The sequence below is a fragment of the Phoxinus phoxinus genome, assembly GCF_949152265.1.
Source record: "Phoxinus phoxinus genome assembly, chromosome: 19".
Taxonomy (NCBI): Eukaryota; Metazoa; Chordata; class Actinopteri; order Cypriniformes; family Leuciscidae; genus Phoxinus; species Phoxinus phoxinus.
In genome coordinates, this window is record NC_136894.1 from 4,776,719 (window position 1) to 4,799,923 (window position 23,205).

At 36.8% G+C, this 23,205-nt stretch overlaps 1 protein-coding gene across 2 annotated transcripts in view; it reads right to left on the minus strand.

The window, feature by feature from the left end:
- Window positions 1-23,205, minus strand: part of vps50 (VPS50 subunit of EARP/GARPII complex) — a 122,962-nt gene that overhangs the window by 69,661 nt on the left and 30,096 nt on the right. For both annotated transcript variants that reach the window (XM_079591911.1, XM_079591910.1), the window contains exons 10-13: window positions 19,454-19,496; window positions 18,391-18,489; window positions 12,982-13,122; window positions 2,031-2,160 (exon numbers count right to left, since the gene is read on the minus strand). In XM_079591911.1, coding sequence (XP_079448037.1) covers window positions 2,031-2,160; window positions 12,982-13,122; window positions 18,391-18,489; window positions 19,454-19,496 — 413 coding nt within the window. The remainder of the gene's footprint in view (window positions 1-2,030; window positions 2,161-12,981; window positions 13,123-18,390; window positions 18,490-19,453; window positions 19,497-23,205) is intronic.

Here is a 23,205-nt window from a genome sequence, read left to right on the forward strand (position 1 = left end):
CTAAATAATTCAAGATACTGGATTATAATTTTTACTTCAAGTAAATGTATCATGTTTTCCACATTTACATGTTGTAACTGGGAAATGAGACAAAAATACTGATTATGAAATAAAATTATTTTTGTATCCATTGCTATGAATTGAGATTAATACTATAAAGCACTTTACTCTAAAAAAAAGTGTTCTTTATATGGTTATTTTCCAGTAAAAAAAAAAAAAAAGGAAAAACATGATAGATGACACTTGAGTGTATTTTATTTTGTTCCATTGTCAGCTCTTTCATTTGTATTACACATTAAGCTCACTAAATTTGTTTTATATCATTAAAGTTTTATATCGATTTTATGTTATTTTCTAAAAGCCATTTTGTCAGAGTCGATGATAAATTACGACTGCAATGCTAGTAATTGCTCTTTTGAGAACTGATGTGGGGGGGGGGGGGGGAGCACAGAAATGTGTGCATTTCAGAGTTTAAATCATTTAATTCGGGGCGCTGTAACAAACGTGAAATATAAGTAACAAAGAAAAGAGAGATTACAAAAAGTCACACAACAGAAGAACAGAAGATTGATTAAATATAAAGTAGTACAAAGTTGAGGTGCGGGAATTAGTGCGGGAAAATACCACTAACAGTTTCATAAAAAATAAATATTCCATTAAAACAAATTATATTATTTACCCTGCTTTAATATTTATAGAAAACCATCATTACCTAGAGCAACAATGGCTGTTCAGTCAGTAACATTGTGTATGCTTGGCTCTGCAGGGGTTATTAGGGTACTTTAGAAAAGGTTCAATGAATTTCCAATGACAGACCTAACCAAGAACAAGCACCAATTTATTTCAGCAGTGCTCAGTGACCTCAGAAATCCAAGCGGAGGCAAGACAGAAAGGCAAACGTTACAAACTACATTGCAGCGGCCCTTTCAATTACCCGCTCAGTCTCCTCGGCCCCAGCTGCGCACACCCAAAGCCATTTCCTCTGAATATACAAGGCAAGACCTTACACTGTAAAAGAACAAATGCAATGCTTGTAAATCTAACCATCACGGGGTAGTGAGCACCCTAATGAATCCCAAGCTCTTTCTACTAAAACTGATTTAGAGTTACATACAAACGAGCCAAAATACAGGAGTGGACCTCCAGACGGTTTAGAGGAACACAAGGGGACTTAGAGAGTTGCGTCAGCAGAAAGATGAACCTCAGGTGCTAAAGAACGCTGGGAAAAAAATACTATTACATACTGTCAGAGATGAAACCTAGCAAGTGGAATCTGGCTTGGGACATTTACATATTCTACCTATCCCATTAAAAGACTAAATACATAAAATGTATTTGACAAATCTCATTCTTAACCAGTATTTGTGTCTATATAAAAAACAATAAATGACTATCAAATTGCATACGCTATTAAAAGAAACCGGGGTTATAATATTTATCTAAAATAAATAAAACTTCAATAACAATTAATAAAAACTTGTATAGCCCAAATTTTTTTTATAATGACCACAAAAATGACAACAGCAAAATTAATAAAACTAACTAAAATTAAAAAAAGAGGAGACAATATAAGCTTAACTATAAGCACACACGGCAGTTTTGTCGTCTGTCGCTTTAAATGTTCCAGCTCGTTAAAGCAAGATGGATTCTGATTGGCTGTCAATGTTTTTATTGTTCTTTTGCCGACTACGCATGACAGTGCGGTCCAGCATCTCCTGTGGAATTTTGGCGTGATTGTCAGCTAAAAGTATATTACTGGCACAACATGTCATTTTGAATCTTTTGAATAGTGCCTTTGGTTAGACTGAAAAAAAGAGCGGTCTTATCAAGAGGAGTGACCAACGTGCTTATGTGTTATTTTGCGCTTATGTCAACAAAATTGTGTGTGTGTGTGTGTGTGTGTGTATGTGTGTGTGTGGGGGGGGGGTTATGTTTAGCACACAATTTTATCATATTCAAAATACAATTCGCCTGAGAAATGAACCCATGACTCTTTATGCATGCAGACAAGAGTGGCTAATTTGTCTTACCAGGAGGGGTCTCTTCTTCTTTGTAGTGCTCATCGTGCCACTGCATGGTTAGATGGTAACTGAGCATCACCTCCCACAAGGCCTTGCAGAGGTCGGTCAAGCAGGGGATGTAGCTGTCTGTGGTAATGTGCTGGGGTGAGAAAGATAAAAGCAAGAGCTTCAGTCTCACCATTTCAATTTCAACAAGCTCCTAGTTTCACCCTGAGAAGTGCATGTGATTTCAAAAAAGCTGTGAGTTTTTCACATTATTTTGAGTAAAATATGCCTCCATTATAAATATCTAGTTCAGTCATGGCACAAGCTGATCGGCCTCTGCTGATCCTACAGCCAATGAGATTGCTCGCTCAACATTTAAATGGTCTAATTCAGTGTTTGCTGTAGCGTAGTTCCTCTGAAACCCTCCACCTCCCCCAGCTCCACATGCCTAGATCAGCTACGGGTTTATGTATGTTTATTAATGGAACAGCAGCATCATATCTTACATGCTCACAGTCTGTGTATCTATAGCAGTAGCAAGTTCATATTTGCTCTACAGCAGCAGCGCAGCAGATCTAGTCCGGCAAGACCAAATACATTAACGTATTCAATAAAATGTTAAAACGATTCCAAGAATTGTCATGAAATTGGATTAATTGCGTTGCGAGCAGGACACCAGTATATTTAAAGGAATTAAATTTAAGGAATATTAATGCAAATTACAAAAAAAAAAATAATAATTTTGCAACAATACAAATATTTAATATCTATACATTTAGTAATTAATGTCAATATGTTCAAGTTATATGGTGATTAGGGCTGGGTGATCTAACTATTTTTAGCCTTTTAACGATAATCAATTTTCTTATTTATTCATCAATGTTTTACAAAAAAGTTAATAAAAATAACATTGAATCATATGTATTCACATAAAGAAATACATTGAATTAATAAACAGAATTATTTAACTATATACACTCCCGTTCAAAAGTTTGGGGTAAGCAAGATTTATTTTTAAAGAAATTAATATGTTTCTTAAAGACATTTATATCATTAAAAACATTTATATCATTAAAGACATTTATTGTATAAAGACATTATACAAAAGATTCACATTTCGAAAAAATGCTTCAAATAAAAAGTTCTTCTGAGCTTTCTATTCATCAAAGAAACTTGAAAAAATATATATTACTGTTTCCACAAAAATATGAAGCAGCACATTGGCTTGATTATAATAATAAATGTTTCTAGAGAATAATGTAATTTATTCCTGTCAGGGCAAAGCTGTATTTCAAGTATTCAGTGTTACATTTTAAAACAGTTTTTTTTCTCTACTAATAGTAGTACACATAAGGTAAAAGTATACATACAGTTCACCAATTAATGTAAAATGACCACTCGGGTGACAAAAATCAGTATGCACTGAAATTGATAGCATGGGAAAAACGGACTCCCAGAAATGAACTGACTTGGACATAATTTTTTAACTTGGAAAAAGTTGAAGACATTTGAAAACATTCTAAGGATCTAGAGACATCCTGCAAAAACTCCAATCTGAGGAAAAAGACACTAAAGATCTGCTAAGGAACGCAGTTGAGCATGACATTATCTCTTCTCAGATGTATATGCATCCTTAAATCAAGCCGAAGACATTTGGAAACCGGTAATTCTGACATGAATTCGCCAGAGATAATGATTGACCTGCTGTGGACCTTAATGAATATTTACCATGCGATCAATCCTTCAAAACCTCAGAGAATCTCTTACATTCCTTGGAACGCTATAATTAGAAATAATACCATAGAGACAACCGAACAAGCTCCTGTCTGGGATGAGAGACTGTATATCAAATTGGGAGGTGGGCTGTGTACTGAAGTAAAATACAGTTTGAATCAACTCTGACTTCGGTGACTGTCGGAGGAGCTGACATACTCCCTTTGGCCAGTGCGATTTGTGGCCGGGGAAAGCTGACATGAACTTTGCCATGTCTAGAACCGCAGCATTGCCGCCTCATCCATACACATATTCATCAAAGCTGTCAAGCAGTGAGATGCTGGAGCTCTGTCCATGCCTTTTCTTCTTAACCATGCTTGGAAACTCTGCAAACTGCTGGAGCCTGGTAAATTACGATCGGCCCGAGGCTCGCCGAGGCTGTTTTTTGAAGGCAAGGTAACGGCATATAGCAACACGGCCTCCAGCTGTGGAAAAGCTAACCGTTTTTGAGCTTAGGTTACAATTTATGTATTACAGTCATAAATTTTCGCTACAGAACCACGGTTACCCCAAGGCTTATTTGTAAGTTTACCAATGGACTTTGTCAATTTGGACTCACCACAGTAGGCTTTTAGTTTCTAATTGTCTATTGTCAAACATTTACCTAATCTTACCCCAAGCTGCCAAACTTCACTGAAGTTTATTTAGGTTACGATTGAGGTCATTGTGTAGGAACTTCAAATATGTGAACAACATTTGTGGAGCAGATGGCAGAGGCATTTTGCCAGGTCATGTTTAATGTCTATGAGAAAGAGCATAAAATCAAACTCTGAACCAGTCCAAAAAACTTTTCCATTTAAAAGTGTTCTAGCAAAATAAATCTCGGAACATAGGACAACAAAACACCCCACAATTGTACCTGTCATTAGTAAATAATAGGAAATTAAAACGCATCTACAATAGTTTTGATTTATTCTGTTTTATAAAAATTATAACATACCAGTATTACTCACAAGCCCAAAAATATCTGCCCTCATACAAGATTAAAATGCATATTCAGTTAGAGAATAATACAAATACGCATTGACAAAAGAATGGGGTTAATTTAAAAACATACCTTTTGCCGTTATGAAAACATTCATAAATGTATTCAGTCGTTTAACCGTTTAACTCCGTGAGTCACAGAGCAAGGTCACACAAGCTCTGATGGATTTAATAGGTTTTCATAATTTTAAAGGGGGCTATTATGCAAAAATCACTTTTGTGTGTAAACAACCAGCCTATAATGGTAGAAATCCACCCATTCCTTTTACTTATAATCCCCATAAATCATAAACAGTCTCTCCAAATGAGTGGTTCCAGCTTTCCCCCTTCTCTTACATTTGCGCAAATCATTTTACGCCGGGCTGCTTCACAGACGAGGGTCAGTTCAATGCTGGATTTGCACAAACTTTTTTCCTAAAAGATTTGTAGATTAACATGACGGTACATGCTATTCGTGGAGTTGATTCAACTACATATACATTTATCCACTAACCATTCAGAAACATTCAGTTGCATTCGAAAAGTTGTAACTTCTTCCGGAGTCCAACTCCGGTTCAAACACGTAAGTCTGAACACCGCTACTGACATTTTGGTTGCTTGAGATTCTACAGTTTTGTTGTTGCCGGAGTATCCAAAGCAATTTTGGATAGTATTTATAAGTATTTAAAGACACACACACAAAAACTGAGTTTTTGCGCACACCCAAATGAGACAAGCTATTGTCAAATACTCCACAGATAAATTATCTGTGGATTATTTTGAACTGAAACTTCACAGATATATTTTACATCTTGTGAAAAGTGGTATAATACTGTATGTCCCCTTTGAGTAACTGTGCTTATATTTTCTACACAAAGCATAAAGAAATATTTTGGGGATTTTTTGAAATTTTTTCTCATTTTAAATACACTACCGCTTAAAAGTTTGAGGTCGATAAGATGTTTGAATGATTATGAACAAAGTCTCTCATGCTCAACAAAGCTGCATTTATTTGCTCACAAAAACAGTAAAATTGTTAAATATTATTACAATTTAATATAACTTTTATATTTGAATATATATGAAAAATAATAATACTAATTATTGTTATAATAAATATAATTTATTTCTGTGATGGCAAAGCTGGATTTTCAGTCTTCAAGTTCAAACTAAATTATAAAAAACGAAAGTAATGAATTGCTTGAAGTGAGTGGTGGGTTCTTACATATTTATACTAAATATTTTGTCAAAATTTGTTTGTACCAGTCAGTGATGAGTAATAGGCATAGGGAAACAAATCTTTGAGAAAATGTGAAGCTTCCAAACATAAATGAACACCTTTGAACATATTAAACACATTAATTCAAATCAAGTCCTTGATGCATAAACTTGTTCCCTGTTTATACCAAGTACTGAAGCGCGTCCTAAAAAAAACAGGTGTTTCCCTGCATTTTGAGAGACGGTTAGTCAAGGATAGCACTTACGAATCACACTTGTTCAACCAATTAAGACTTTAAAACAAACAATCAAATGAATAAAACACTCATTCACTTTTGTATTCACATGCGGAGACACAATGCGACCTGATCCGAGTGGCTGTGATAAATCTAATTAGGTCTGTGCTGCATACAGAAAAAGCTCTGGGCATTCAGAGGTGATTCATCACTTACGGTAATTCTGCAGAAACAGATAAACAAGCTCATATGAAACCATCCCACACAACTCATTACACTACAGCGTCTCCAACTAATGCAATGAACGGTGGCTCAAGTATTATACCGAAGGAAATCTGTAATATTGCCAAAGCCACCAAAATATAATACTCGGGGTCGAAAGCAATAATTATATGAGCCATTTGTCTCATTTGAAGTTGATTGTTTGGGACAGCCACAACCCTTCTTTGAATAAAGTTGTATAGTTGCCATCATTGAGTGTAAGGAGATACTTGGATGCTCAGCTGGATTAACACTGATCCAGTAGTTACCACACAGGAAGTATAGTCTTCTCATTGATGTCGAATGACTCCTGCAGGTGAGCAGAAGGAGAAGTCACTCATCTCATTGAAACAATCAATCCCCCATCCTCTTCCGATGACTTCCTGCTATGAGAATCGAGGCATTGTTGCCTGGCAACTGAGAGTTGGTGGAGGGAAAGGATGATAAATGTCTTTCTAATCTCAAAAGGAGTCATATTAGACAGACAGATGGACATTATAGCTGATATTTTGATAAGATCCTTTGAGATGATGCATGGGATTCAGGCAGGTGGACAGAAATGGACGCAGGTCAGCGGTGACTTCATTCAATGGTGTGCTGGGAATTACATCAAAAAAACATGAAAAAGATCTTTCAAGAACTCTTGTTTTTTGCTCCCTACAGTCTGAAAACATCACTGGGGTTTTTTTCTGTTTATTTGCCGTGATGGAAGGGCACTGCTGGGCATCAGAGGTGGCCACCTTTCTAAATGTAGTCGAATCATGTACATTTTCAAATATGATTGTAGTAAATTTCTAAAGTGAAAGAGAGGGAAAACAAAGGGGGGTTAAACGCTACCGCCGTCAGCAGTCTGTAAACATGTAAAGTCAGCAAATCTCTGTGGCGTCTTGTCTTCATAACCAAGCTGAAGAAGTCACAGCACAGATGGCAGAGCTGGAGAGGCTCAGTCAGGATCAAGGGGTTTCGAGCTCCTCAGGAACAGGATGTGAGGATCATACGGCTTTGTGACATTAGGCTACTTCCACGTTTGTGTGTAGAAATACAGTATATACACTTTAAGGGCACTTTCAAAGTGAAATGTCCAGTGACTGGCACTAAATGTGGCGTTTAATTTTTTTCAGAAACTGGAAATTGGACTGTGGCAACATATTACACTGGCAGTTCAGAAATGAAGTCCGGTGAGTGGCGCTAAAAGGTTAAAGAGTCATGCATTTCCAATGAGCCTGGGTTGGAGAAATCACAAAATGGACATATTTATCAGATTAATAAAGTAATGAGGTTTCATCATCTTCCCACAAGATTATCAAACAATGCTAGAGTAATTAGCCTGGTGATGCTTTGAAAAGAGCGAAAATCAGCTCTGGAAATCTCTCGAGCGCTGCTCCGACTGCAACCTCTTCACTAAGAGTCAGACGTCAATGAGGCACTTTCCACTCCAACGCCGATCTCCGACACCCTCCAGAGATCAGAGGGGGGAAAACAGATTCTTTATGAGGGTTTGATGAAATGCGAGTCAATTACTATAAATGCTCTTACCTGAGCTTTAATTCTAATGCTGCACCTTTTGGGAACCTTGTGGGGCAACATTTAACCTGCTCAGTACTGTATGTGGACAATATTCACATACAGTACAGTGTACACATAGAGAACAACAAAACGCATTCCTTAGTTCAACAGGACAACTCAGGAAGCTTTAATCGTTAATGTGCAGCTGCATCCTGAAGTTTGTAACCTTCATTCATCCTTTACATCAGACTGGGCTCAAAAAAAGGCCAACTGCTGTGTGTGTGTAGATTTCCTTATTGGAAACATCAATGTAGCCCCCCTGCGGTCTTAATGAACAGAATCAATCAAACGTTCCCACGTTTGGAACTTCCACTGTCAAAACTCCACATGCGGTCCTTGCGTGAGAGTCAGCTCTTAAAACGGGGCATCGTCAGAGATGCCACAGATAACGGTTTCCACATATTTACTATTCAGGAGGCTGACAGTTCAGAATCTGACAGCTTGATAGCACAGAAGACGGACAATAAGACTGCTCAGATGATAATTGTGAAAGCTATAACTAAAGCGAGAACAGATTCAAAATTCTCATTCAAAATTCATTTTTTAAAAACATTTTCGTGAAATTCGGTTCCATCAACAGTTCTCAAACATGCATTTTTCCACTGGTGTGAATGGAACACCATCCTATAATACTGAATCTACAGTGTAAAACCGTGTAATTCCCTAACAGTGTATCTTATGAGCTGATTCTTTTTAAAGATTTCTATTAAAAACTTCTTTTTTTTTAAGCTCACAAAGAAGCCACTTTAAACCAAGCATGCTTCCATTGGTCAACGTGGCAAATTTGCGTGACCAACATGAACCTGTTGCGAAATCTGTGTGGGGAAATCTTTCACCCAACTAACTAAACCACACGTTATCAGTCATATCTGACTCAAAATGGAATCAGAACAGTTAAGAGTAGTCAGATTCTGAATCAGATTTTTAAAACTCTTATCAAACAGAATTTAAAAAACCGCCTTGAACTATTAAAGTCAGCATCAAACCGAAGTTGCAATACTCTTCACTATTGTGAAACAAGAAAAAAATGGTTGATCTCATTTGATTGACAGGTTGTCCCTGCCAGTAATAATGATGTGCACGGATAAATCATTTATAATATTAATAAGCACTGCAATATTCCATTAAAAAAAATGGTCCATTTTGATTTCATGTTGACTTTAAAATGCCCTTACTTTCCAATTGCACATCTTGTTAAATTATGTAAAAAGAGTGTATTGACAGTATAAGCCGTTCATAAAAAAAAATAACTTTTGCAGAGATGGACAGCAGAGTTCGAGGTGGAGAGGGAGTAAAGAGATGCTGATGAGGAACACTTTCATGAAGTGCTTGTGTTCAGCTGCAAGGTCAATATCCACTCGGGCTCATCGAGAGCCCTCTAAAATACGAGTGTGAGGGACACTGATGGTAAATAACACTGATACTCCCCTATGAGGTAACTTCCAGTGTGCAGTTTTTAACATTTGTATTACCGTTGTTGACGTGCACTAACAGGGCGTTCCCCGCTACTGTTCATCTACAGTACCTCACTCATTGCTCAAAGCTGAGCACATCTCTGAAGCGAAGGGATAATGATAGTTTCATGTAAAATTCATGTAGCGCTCTGCATTATGATGTGACCTTTGGAGCGTTCCAGTTACGCTGCATTTTAATTCCCACGCTGTGGTTCAAAGTTCAGGATTGAAGTGATTGGCATTAGCATACCTCTCGTCGTGTTTACTTTGTTTACTTTATGACGCTCAGGAGAGTTTGAGAGGCAGAAGGATGACGCACTGTCCATGGTGCTCGAGACGAATTCATCTGCAATATTTGCTTTGCTGGGAGATGAGACTTGAGGGCAAAACCCAGATACAGGATTCATTTTCTTTCCCCTTCAGAGGTTCAAAGGGCACCAGAACTAAAACTGAAAGGAGCAACACAGCATCTCATTGAGAAAATACTGTTGTCATTTTTCGTGTGCGTTTCAAAGCAATGTCTCAGAGAAGGACAATCAAAAGATTTTATCAGCTGAGCCGGCACCTCAGGCAGCGACAACCCGTGTCTGAGTGTTAAAGGCATAGCGCATGTTGCCAAATTTCTTGGTGGTAAACACGTATATGGACCCTACAAGCATGATCTGTCATGCCGTCACTTACAAGATCAAAAACAACGTTTGGGGGGGAACAGTGTGGGTGTCAAAGGACGTCATCAAATCATGTCGCTGACATGAGACCACATAAATCATGAACTTTCCTTGATCTTTTTATATGCAAGAGGTCATTGTGCTATAAAAATATCCAGTAAGTTTCAGAACTCAAACCAACAACAGCTTTTATTGAAACCAAGCTCCGAAAACGACTCGTTTTGGATAGTGTCACATTATGATGTAATAGTGCGACGGAAGGCCGCCTCTGCAGAATAGTCCTGCCCCTCCGCTTCCGGCTCATGGGACCTTATTTCGTAAAAAATATGTATGGTAGTCAATGGCGAGAGACAACTTATCTTTTTATTCCGTCTGAACTGTGTCCTGAATTACACATGATGTTTGTCAATTTAAAAGATAATTATGAAAGTCAAGAAAGTTGCAGTTTGTCATAAAACAGAAGAGTAACATTTAGTTTTATGTGAAAATCGCTCACTGAACTACAACTCTCGTCTCGCACTGTACGTCACCGTTGCTCGTATGCGTGCAGTCTGGTACAAAACACTCAGGCATGACGACGTAACGTTACGATTATAACGTAAGACTATAGAAAAAATGACAGACGTTAGCTTCAGTAAAGTTAGCTTCATTCATTGAGAGAAAAGGTATGACGTCACATGTGCGCCTTTTGGGTTTGTAATCTTGGTAATTACGTATGTTCACAGTCTTATACTTCAACAATTTTACATCAAACTTCGACTTTCTTGACTTTAAAATGTATCTTTTAAATTGACAAACATTTTATGTGTAATTCAGGGCACAATTCAAACGGGATCAAAATATTTGTTGTCTCTCGCCATTGACTACCATACAATATTTTTCCGAAATAAGGTCCCATGGTGGTCCACCGGAAGGGGAGGGACTTAGGCTCTCTATCAGACCAACGCCTACTTCTACATCATCGCATACTTGGCTCCGCCCACTGGCGCATTAGTGAGATGAGGAGAGAAGAGAGATACAGGATCACTGGACTAAAAATAACATTACTTTCCAAATTATCCTAATGCAATGAAAGTGGTCATTTATTTTCAACTATGTGAATGTCTCAGTAGAGCTTTATTTATTTGTTTGGTACATTTCACTGTGGATTCTTTGGTAAATCAGTCGCAATTTCGGCGCAAATTCGCCGCTTTTACTGTAAGATATGGACCCCATAGTAATGCCACAACAAGTCCAAGAACCAAAAAGCGTTGTTATTGTCACCTTTGATCAATTTAATGCATCCTTGCGAAAATAAAATAAAATAAAATGTATACATTATTTCAAGGTGACGTAGTTACATTGTACCTACTCACATAAGTACTGAGTAATATTAATTAACTATATGTACTTCCTATAGAGTTAGGGTTTGGTTTAGGATTAGTTACTTGTAATAATTCATAATTTAATGTTATTACTAAAGTAAGTACATGTATAAGCGCGTAACTAAGTCACCTTAAAATAAACGTATTAAAAGTAAATCTTAAAAAAAGTAAAACCCCCACAATTTTGAACAGTAGTGTATAAAACTGCAAGACACAGAGGGGCAAAACAAAGCTTCCTCTCAAAATCATTTACTTATTATTAATGCTCCGTGCATTCGGTTCAAACATCCTTTGATTGTACCAGATGAACTCGAACATAAGGGCTGTTTTTACCTCAGCTCAGCAGATAATAACAATATTCCCTTCTGACACTCAAATATAGTACGGCCAGGTGCAGCTAAGCCTACGCAAACTATTTGAGCTCTGTGCCAAAAGCAGGTCATAGAAAGAATCCAAGCACTTAGTAATTATAGAAGTGGAACCAGTGCTACTTCTCTTAAATGGTTTGAGAACAAAGTAAGTTCTTAGTTTGGAGTCAGTAAGATTTTTTTAATCAGCTTTTCAGCTTTGCATCACAGGAATAAATTACAATTTAAGATATATGAAAACAGGTATATTGTAATATCATCTCACAACATTACCCTTTTTCTTTTTACTGTAATTTTGATAAATAAATAAAAATATGCAGCCTTGGTGACCATAAGAGACGTATTTAAAACATTAATAAATATCTTACCAAGCCCAAAACTTTTTTTCAAAATATTAATAGAAATTAATATTAAAGATTTGTTTCTTCATTAAGATATCATGACAGTTGTATGTAGAGGTGCATTCAAGTATGTCAAGACATCTTTTTTTTTTTTTTACATAAATTAATAGCTATAATAGTTTAGATAAATGTAAGAATAAGTTAGTGGTAGTCACAAAGAAATATGTATGAAATTATCATCTGTAGTGCTCCATCTACTGGAGGAGCTTAATATTATTTATCAATAATATAATCACCCACTTGCAATATCATACAGTAATAAAATATGACCCAGAAAAGATGACTGCAATTTTGTTTGTGATCCAAGGGTTCAGTGCTTCTATACAAATGCAAATGAGAATTTTAGTATCCAGGCTAAGACTGCATTCTGTGGCGAGTCGCTATTTTGGCAGAGACTCCAATTTTTCCTGTTAACTCAAATTAATTGCTTCATGACTTGCTCATGAATGAGATCTCCTGCCCCGTTCACTGCGCAATATCTTTCCCTCTCGCTACAGCTAGACAAATACAAGTCATTTCCAAAGGCCAGAATCGAACCTATTTTACGCCTGTCTAGAGCACAATAAGAACGAAAACGACAAATTATGTCATGCTCGAGCGACGAATATGGCTCACAGTGACTTTTGGAAGTGTGTTTATTCTCTAATTTTACGGGACACCCATCAACATGCGGTATGGGGGGGTGGATGGGGAATGGGCATACCGTGCAAAGGTCCTTGTACTGCATTTTCTGGAACTTGGTATCGGCGTTGCCGGCGCACAGCTCTACATATCCCAGCACCACCTGGAAGACAGTGTTGTGGATGGCCTGGGTGAAGTGCATGTGCAACTGATCCATGGCCGTCTGAGGAGAAAGAAGAAAAATAGAAATGAGAGGGGTCATCTGTGGGATCATTTTTATATAGCATATTCACATAAAAAAAATCTATATTGAAACCTATCAATGTTTTTTTGCATTGCCCAAAGCCGCATATTTAAAACCTGCTGAATTGACTTGGTAAGTTATCTTTAACGTCAACTGTTCTCCAAAGAACTGCTTTGAAGCTTACTTAACATTAAAAACAGCTTTTCATATCACGTGACAGCATTCACAAACAATCAAAGCTCCAGGTTCACTTGAACTCAGAAAGACAGGTACAATTTAAAAATCTGCTAAATTAAAAAAGAATAATAACTACAAACATTGGAAAAAAATGCCTGTGAACCCGTTTAAATTAAAAGCACAAATTTTTTTTTATAAAATGAATGAACAGCCTGGTTTCTTTAATCGTTTTTTGTCAAGTCAAGTCAAGTCAAGTCAAGAATATAAAATAATAATAAAACGTCCATGTTTGGTAATGCTAATCAATAGTATTATTCATTGATTTATTAAATTGAATATATTTTGTCTTGTTTTCCTTTAAATAAACAGTATTTAGTAAACATTCTTAAAACAAGATACATTTCCTTAAGATGTAAAAAAAATGATGCTAGATAATTACATGCTTTGCACATAATTTTTGTTTAAAAAAAATAAATAATAAATATATATATACATTTAATTATTTATTCATAATACATCACATTTATCAAAACGGACTGGAACCTTTTGCAACATACAGTAATAATTGCCTTTACTATTTCTATACTACTATTTTGAACTTTCTTTTCCTCAAAGATCCACAAAAAAAAGTATCTCCCTTTCCACAAAAATATATTAAACTGCACAACTGTTTTCAACATTGATAATAATAAGAAATGTTTCTTGAGCAGCAAATCATCATATTATAATGATTTCTGAAGGATCATGTGACACTGAAGACTGGAGTAATGATGCAGAAAATTCAGCTTTACATCACAAGAATAAATCTCTTTTTAAATATATTTAAAATAGAATATTTGTATGATATTATATATATATATATAATATCATACACATTTTCTATATATATATAGTTAGATTTATGCTTAAAACAAGAAAAAAAAGTGGGGTATGAAAAATAATAATAAAAGACATCTAAAATGTTTTGTAAATTCTTGTAAATGTACTTTGTTCTATGGATTTTCAGATATTTTTACAGGAAAACTAGAAGAAAACACTGAGAAAAAGTATTGTCCCTGCCAAAGTAGCTCTGTTTGAAGGTAAAACTTGTGTGTAGCCGTGGGTCCGGCTCACACACCTCACAGGAGATGAATCATTACCGAACTACATTCTGAAGCTCAATATGGTCCCAGTGGGAAAAGAAACAGCTTTGCTACAACTTAATTACACTTCTCCCCTGTCGCTTCCACTGCTTTCCTTCTTCCTTCAGCCATGAGCGTATCCCGCATCAGCTTCGGCTCAATTCAATCAAAAAGAATATCAGGATATTTGCATTCTCCTGCAGGTCAGTGCGTTCAAATGCACACAGGTGGAAATATTTCAATAATATATTCAAACGTATTTAAAAGAAAATGATGAAGCTGATGGGGTCATCAACATCTGCATTTGTTCAGTGAGGAATAAGATATACTTTTTTTTAAATACACGCATCTAAAAGACAAACGTGATCGAAATATTAATTGTGCTGAGAAAAACGAGCAATTAAATCCATTACATAGACTTAAAAACAAGAAAATCAAAAACGGAAAAGATGAAAAGATGGGGAATTAGATGTGCAGTCATTAGGCTAATTGCAAAAAGCCAGAAAGTACAGCACCTCTTAAGAGGGACAAACGGCTGTTTTAACGGATGACGTACACACCGAAACAAGGTTTGCGTTTGATTTGTTTAAAACTTTGAAATTAGATAGTCAGCAAACATCTAGCTGAAAGCTTTCTGGGACATCTAGGCCAGAAATATCCATCAGTGACGTCTGGAGTCGAGAAAAACGCATTTCAATGAGAAAACGTATTTGAAATAATTGGTCCTAGAAAGAGCTACTGAGGAAAACGTCAATACACCAAGTTACACAAAGCAGGGAAAAAGATTATCAGAAAGATTAAGCCTAGGGTTACAAGTGGTTTGATAATCAAATTTGATTAAAAGATTCAAACAAAAACGAAAAGATAAAAAAAAGTTTTGGTAACACTAGTTAAAAGCTTTATGTATAATGCATTATAAATTTGTTTTTTTTATCTAAATCTGTCAAAGCATATGAATCTGATACTCTGTACTATACTTAGTTGTTGATAATGATTTTTTAAATTGATTTTAATTTGATCAATTATTTGTTGTGGCGGTTAAGCTGGTTTTTCATAAATACTCTCTGCGTGGATTTCATCATGTATCCCATTCAAGTGTCATGAATCTCCTAATAATCTCTTCAACCACAGTACGACTCTCTCAGGGGGTCTCCAGAGGGCCGACTCTTGAAATCAGACTTCATTTCAAGGGAGACGTATGAATCACACATCTTGAAGTCAGTCCTTCAGTAATTGCGGGTTGATCGGCTTAAACGGTAACCTCTGATGAAACGGCCACAGCCTGGACTGCAGACCGCAAATAAATTAAGTTCTTAGAGGCGCGCGCGTGTGTGTGTGTGAATGAACGTAGGAATGAATAAACAGCGCAGCTGCCATCTTCTTCCCGAGAGGCTGTGGTGATCAAAGTGACACGAGGAAGGCTGTTTCGGATGAGACCGGGGACGTCTCAGGACACAAATACTTGCATACTTATACAACACACAAAGAGATGCCCACAGACACACTATTTGGATAGGATTCATTTGCCAAATGACATTTGAGTTGGTAAATTGATTGCAAACAAGAGTTTAATATAAAAAAAAACTTATATTAATTAATGTACATTTTAAACAGTATTTGAAAATAATGTATTCCTGTGATCAAAGCTGAATTTTCAGCATCATTTCTCTAGTCTTCAGTGTCACATGATCCTTCAGAAATAATTATAATATGCTGATTTGCTGCTCAAGAAACATTTCTTATCATTATTATTATTAAAACAGTTGTGCTGTAATGGCCACTCTGAGCAGTCCATGATCAGACTCACTTTAAGGATTTCATATTATTTTAATGACGGATGGGACGCCAGCAGTTTTCGAACCACCAATTGTTATTTAACCCGAATGTTGGCAAAAAGGTCTAAATCCATATAACGGTGCACCAGTCCAGGCAGGAAGCACAACAATTTTGCTTTAGTTACAGATTTCAAGGTCAAAATAAATGAGGAGATACACTGTAAAAAAATAATAATATACCGCAATCTGAAAAAATATTTCTCTGAGGACCCCTGAAAAACAGTAGGTCATTGACTCCATACGTTATTTTCTGAGGTTGTGTGAGAATGCAGATGGGAATTAAATCACAAAGCACATTCTCCTCAGAGAAAACTAGTCCTATCATATCAGAACCACACATATACCATTAATTAAAAACAATCAACAATTGTACAAACTCAAAGGTAGAATTTCAGGTTTTTGACAACTCTTGACAGCAAGAGCTGATGCTTGGAGATCTCCATCTCAACAATATTTTTTATTTATTTCCAGACTGCTCTTATTTTTCCCTTTATCCAGGCGTCTCACAAACAAGTGCAATCGTGCATGTCTAATTCTATTTTTTTTAAAGTGGATCTTTAATCCTGTGGATCAATGGCAGATCAACAACAGCAGGAGAGTTCAACCTGCAGGAGTTTTATAAGGGGACGGGGAAGGCACCAAAGCAGATGCAGGAGTCGACTTATAATAAAACCAACAATGAGATATATTTTTTTCCTGGAATCTGCTTTTAAATCACAGCTTTGCTTCATTCTGGAACAGAAAAGTGGGATACAATAGAGTGCACTTTCCTTCTGGCAAATCCTATGCAAGGTATGAATCATCTTCCCATTTTGAGAAGAAAAAGGAGAAAAGTGAAGTGCAGGGGGCGATCGAGTCAAGAAACACTGGATAAAATGGTGACGATTATTTAATCTAAATGCAAATATTTGTAATAATTGTGATTATTGTGCACTTAAATGTTGTTTTTTTACATGAATATAGAAATGTCATTAAAAGCACTTCAAATAAATTAACAAAGTACAAACATCTCTGGGGTGCATGTGCAAAATCTACGGGTTTTCATGCCATTCTCAGAAAAGTACAGTCTGTTAAATGTCACATTAAACGCAAAGAGTTTCACTTTTGTCTTATTTTAATATTTATATGGCAAATTGTTTTGGCTAGTTCAGGTTGAATCCCAGTAAAGTGAATTCAAGAATGAAGGTCAGAAATATTACTATTGTGTAATACTGAAAAAACAACAAAAAAAAAACTATAAATTATAACTATATAAAACTATAAAACTAAAAATTAAACTATTGCATAAAATTAATTAGAATACTGCATAAAAACTAAACAAAAGTAAAGCAAAGACAAACTAAATTAAAGGTTGTGTAGGTAAGAATTGTCTAAAGAACTTTTTTTCAAATTGGCTTAATCTGTCTTTATATACCAATACATAATTAAAATGTAAGTACTTTGAAAAAGAGAGTATAAAAATTGAGTGACTATAGTGTATTTAATCTTCAAAAAACAAAGCTCATTAATTCCATTCGGGACGAAACAAGTGATTGGCTTGCGCGACTGTCACTCTCCGTCGCCATGACTACCGCCGCTATTACTGGCTCTGCCCACGTGCGCGCAGCCGCGCACCCGTTTTTAGGTGGGAGTGAATGGAATTAATGAGCTGTGTTTATTGAAGATTAAATACACTAGAGTCACTCAGTTGTTTTATACTCTCTATTTCAGAGTACTTGCATTTTAATTATGTAGTGGTATATAAAGACAGTTTAAACAAATTTGAATAAAAGTTTTTTTAGACAATTCTGACCTTCTCTACCTTTAAATCTAAAACGAAACCAATCAAACCAAAAAAAATTGGTGGGAATAGAAAGTGGACTAAAGTATAAAATGAGTTTATTGTTATCATTATTATTATTATGTTGTTCACAACGAAAATCATATATTTTGCTGTTTGACTCCAGGATCAACGTGATTAAATAACTTCTGCATAAGGTGTATGTGTATTAAGCCTACGCTATGTGCAAGTGACATGAACAAAACAAATAACTAACTAATGACAGCTATTTGAATGACAATTCAGCACCAGCCAAAATGTCACGGTCGTGAGAGCCCTAGCGACAATGACTCACCTGCGTCTTGCCCAGAAGCTTGTATGCCAGTTGAACTTTGGTGTAGTGAGAAACCTCGAAGTGCTTGCAGGTTTTGGACAGCGCCACATCGAGCTGTTCCTGCACGGATGAGCATGACATCAGCAAGATCAGCACAGAGAGTTCAGTGGCTTAATTACAGTGCATATGAAAGGCAAAAGTACTTGAAATCCTCATTTTAAGGTGCTAAACCGAACAATCACCACAAATGAATGAGGGCCGTGACAATCTGTGGTTTAAATCACTGATGATACTGAAGGCACAGCTTCATTTTGAGCTCAAAAGATAAGCATTCACGTCCTTAATGAGTTGGGAACTTGCTCTGCTACAGAAATAGAAAAGTGACATGAATCATTGTAATTTTGGTGGCAGCGCTCTCCGTTGGCACAGGCGCCGTGCTATTCGCTAATGCGCGTGATGAGACAGCAAATGAGATAAAAAGACGGGGAGGAAGGGAAAAGAAAGAGTGAGATACAGATATTAAGAGAGAAACATGAAAGAAGAGGGGGAAAAGAGAGCAAGTCAATGAGTAAAGGAGTTGTATGCGAGGCTGGATGCCATCCAATTACATTTGCCACAGAGAAATCTCTGAATAATACAGAAGATGCCATAAACAGCACTGCTGGGGAAATAGTGTGTGTGTGTGTTTGTTTGTGGCTATGCGTGATCGTGTCGTATGGGCTTCAATGCAGCTTCCAAGTCCTGAAAGCCAGCAATTTATTTAATAAAACACAGTCCATCTGCCTTGGGGCCGGAGAGACCGAATGCTGGCAGACTGACACCCTGGGTGCCACTGTTAGACGTACAAACGCATGGTCAAGTGTTCCTTCCGATCTGTTTAATTCATATAATGTTGAGGCACTACATCAGGGCAACTGCTGTTGTTAAATCTGTCAAGGGTGTGTGAGAGTTTCTGAAGGGAATAGGGTGATCTGAGACTGAATGTCTGATTTAATGAAGAAGAAGGTCAGTATAGATTCTCAGTTTCTCCTGAGCCTAAAGACAAAAAAATTTAAAATCTATTTTATTTTTAAAAGTCACATACCTCGATTTGCTCCAGAGTGTCTTGCAGTTTGGAATTTAACTCACTGAGGGAAAAAAAAAGACAAGGATGACAATAGAAACGGTTAAACAAAAGAAAAACAATGTTGGTTTGTTGGGCAGCACAGACGACCAGTGTATTCTGTTTGCAGAGCAACACAAAAAACCACCAAAATCATTACAGCAACACGTCGGAGGAAAAGGCAGCTCGCTTTCTCAGAGAAATGGGCCGTCAGAGCGAGAGAGCACTAAACAACACGAAACCAGCATCATGCACCGTGACATCTCTGTGGAAAAAGGAGGCCCTGACATTTGAAAAGCAAGGATGTATTTTTACTGAACATGGCTTCTTGTTTATTATGTGCAAATGGAACAAGACGGATGCGTGTTGTTAGCGCAGAGAGGGATGTGCTAAACTAGTCAGCGAGTTGTCTGAATGAGGGAGGAAAAGAAAAAAAGACTAGCCAGTCTTACGAAAGCCATGAATAATAAGGCAGATTTCGGGTCATGTCAACCACACACCAATCATGTAAAATTAATGAATGTATGAATGTATCCAGACAAAACAAATGTATACCAATATGCTTGAAAAAAAAAAAAGCATAATAGGTTTTCTAGGACTAATCAATATAAATAATTACATAATGTAAGTATTGCTTCGGACAATATTATTCCCAAGCGCTTATTTTATAGAAATAGTTTAATAGTAATTCTCAACTCGTGCTCAGGTTTGATAAGGGCTAGCCAAAAAAGTTTAAATGTTAAACTTGATTTTGATTAGTCAATGCTTCTGCGTTCTCTTGAAAATGTTTGTTCCCTCGATAAACTTCATTCGTTACTTTTGCATTCAATTGCAAAATGTTTGCGTTCCTCCTCTAACCTTTGCGCTCGCTTGCAAATGTTTCGAGTTCTTCGTTTCTTAGGGGAACACTGTTTTTGCCGAGGTAACGCAAAGGTTTTGTGAGCAAATGCAAAGTTTCTCAGGAAAAACACAAACGCATCAAAATATTTTTTTCCCCTCCCATCACCATGTTCCTTTAGGGGCTCCATAGTTGGGGAACCATCAAAATAAAGTGTAAGCAGATGTTAAGCAGACAGTCTTCTAATACTCTAATGAGAGTTCGTTGGCATGTAGTTGCAAAGTACAATGTCTAATGTGGACCATCAAAATAAAGTGTTACCAATTAAAATGTTCAGTTTAAACCAGTACCACTCTCCACTGGAAATACATGACTTCATATCTGTAGTTTAGTTCTTTCAGCTTTTACCATTCAAGCTAGTGCATATTGCTAACAGAAGGCCACCTGAAATCTGACAGTAACCGTTGAATACAGTGGATTTGTTACACAAGTGCTGCATTGATGGCTGTAATAGCAGTGCGTTTCTAAATTTATCCCTTTTAAAGCACCGCCAGTAAAGCTAAAACTAAAATTGGAGAAAAAAAACAGACCCATCTGATCCTATTAGAATCTAAAAGAGCCAGTGCTGAAAAGCAAACCTTTGGCTGCAATGCCAGCTGAGACTTACAGCAACATAATATTAGCAGCAACTCTGCCGGTGGCCACGCATAATCATGATCTGACAATTAAGAACAACTGCATTTCATTTCACAAGCTCACTCGGCTTGACATGAGGGATTGCCCGGCCCCTGTGGGCCAGTGCCGTTGAAAGATTAGACAGAATGCATAAAACTTTAATTAATCTACCTCTTCCTTTTCCTCATCCTTTTTCCTTCTCTTTGAAGGCTCTGAATGCAAAAAGAGGTGTTCCAGCAAACTGTTCCAATAAACTCTCTCATTTTGCCATAATGCACGGTTCTTGGCATGAATAAAATCGTGGAAAAGCAGAAGGTTACTTAATATGCAACGTTGTTTTTGTGTCGTGCCAAAAAAACCAGCAGGCGAGGTTGTGACCTTTTCATAAAGAAGGTTACTCCTTCTGACAAATACTGTTGAGTGCTAGTGTTCTGGACGGGTTATTGCGATGATGGGAGAAGGCAGAAGAAGTTCTTTATCTTTAGTGTGCCTGCATCCATCAGAGTGGGCTCTGACTCGACGTGGGTCCCCCATCTCCTCCGGGGGCCCTCAGAGAAAACCCAGCATCACGCCGAGCGGATCAATTACTTCCGACTCGCAGTTCGTCAGCACTTCTCTGAGCCACGCCGTTTCCTTCAGGGAAGCCACACGAAATCACATTTTAATGAGCTTTCACGACAGGATCCGTCGCACAATAAAAACATTTCCATTCAAACAGTCTCATATCATTATCGTGCCATTAGGGAAGAAAGAGCAGAGAGAAAAGACCAAGACACTTTTTTAATATATATATTTCGGTTTCTGAACATAAATCCTGTGCTAATAGCATAGGGTCAGTGGTGTTAGATGTGATTAAATTAGGGGATGTTGCTGGATTTGTGGCCAGTGTTTGTAAAAGTTGAGTGTGCTGGGCTGTAAAACCACAGCGCTGGGCACTTTTGCAGCTTACGTCTCTTTGCAATTAAATCAGCTTTCTTGCACCTGAGTGAGCAGACAACTGAAGTGTCCATTACTGGCAGAATAAGCGCTGAGATATAGTCCACGGCTAGCTGCAGGAAAAGAAAGCAATTATTCGAAGAAGTTTCAAAGATATCCTCAAAATCCAAAACAGGCTTAACAGTCTGCACAACGGAGAAGTTTTTGAGATGAAGCAACATGTGAATCACTATTTCTTCATGTTGCAACAGCACATACAGCAGTTCATGCCAAGAAAGCAACTGACGGACATCATCTTTGATTTTAAAGGTGTCAAATCACGAGAAACCAAATTTCCTTTGATAGTTTGACATCAGTAGGAAATCAAACTATCAGAACGTAAAACTTTCCATCCAAAAAGAGGGACTCTTTCTGAACTTCTGCAACTGTCTAGCATCAGACAGATGAATGCAAAATATGACTGTCCACCATTGGACCATCAGAAATTAGCACACATTTTTACAGTGAGTAAATAAGAGAGATATTATTATTCCTAAACACCAGAAGATCTAATGATGATGGTTGTTTCTGGTTATGTGAAGGACATGCCAACTTATTTAAAAATTAAGTAAAATCATTTCAGTCCGATCTACACTGACACAATGTGAAGGTTGTTGTTAAACGATAAGGCAAAACTATTAAAATTATGAATAGTTATGCTTGGGTGGCAAACAAAAAAATAACACTACAGGTCAAATTGCTGGGGTCTGTTGTAAGTGAAAATGTAAAGTAATATTTACATTTTTTATTTATTCCTGTGAATTTTCAGCATCATTACTTTAGTCTTCACTGTCACATGATCCTTCAAAAATCATTCTTATGCCGATTTGGTGCTCGAAAAAACTTTCTTTAAACAGTGATTTTTTTCTGGATTTTTTATATTAAAATTTAGCAATTGTTTGAAATAGACATTATTTGTACGTCTTTACTGTCACTTTGGATTTGTTCTGCAAGTGTGCATTAAATTTAAGTATTAATTTCCTTTAAAAGAGCAAACTTTCAAAGGTAGTGTACTGTAAGTGTACTTTAAAAAAAAAAGATGAGACACCTTTTTAACTCTCAAAATTCAGCTGAGAGTGCTACTGTACATGAGGATTGTTTCCACAAAAACCTGCTTTGAATGTTTGAAGGTCAGTTAGTAGGCACTTTGACAACAGAAATCCAGCTTTTGACAGACTCCCCACAGACAATATGAGTCATTTTCCATTTGCTTGCGTTCACAAATCTGTGGGTAATCTTCTTTACG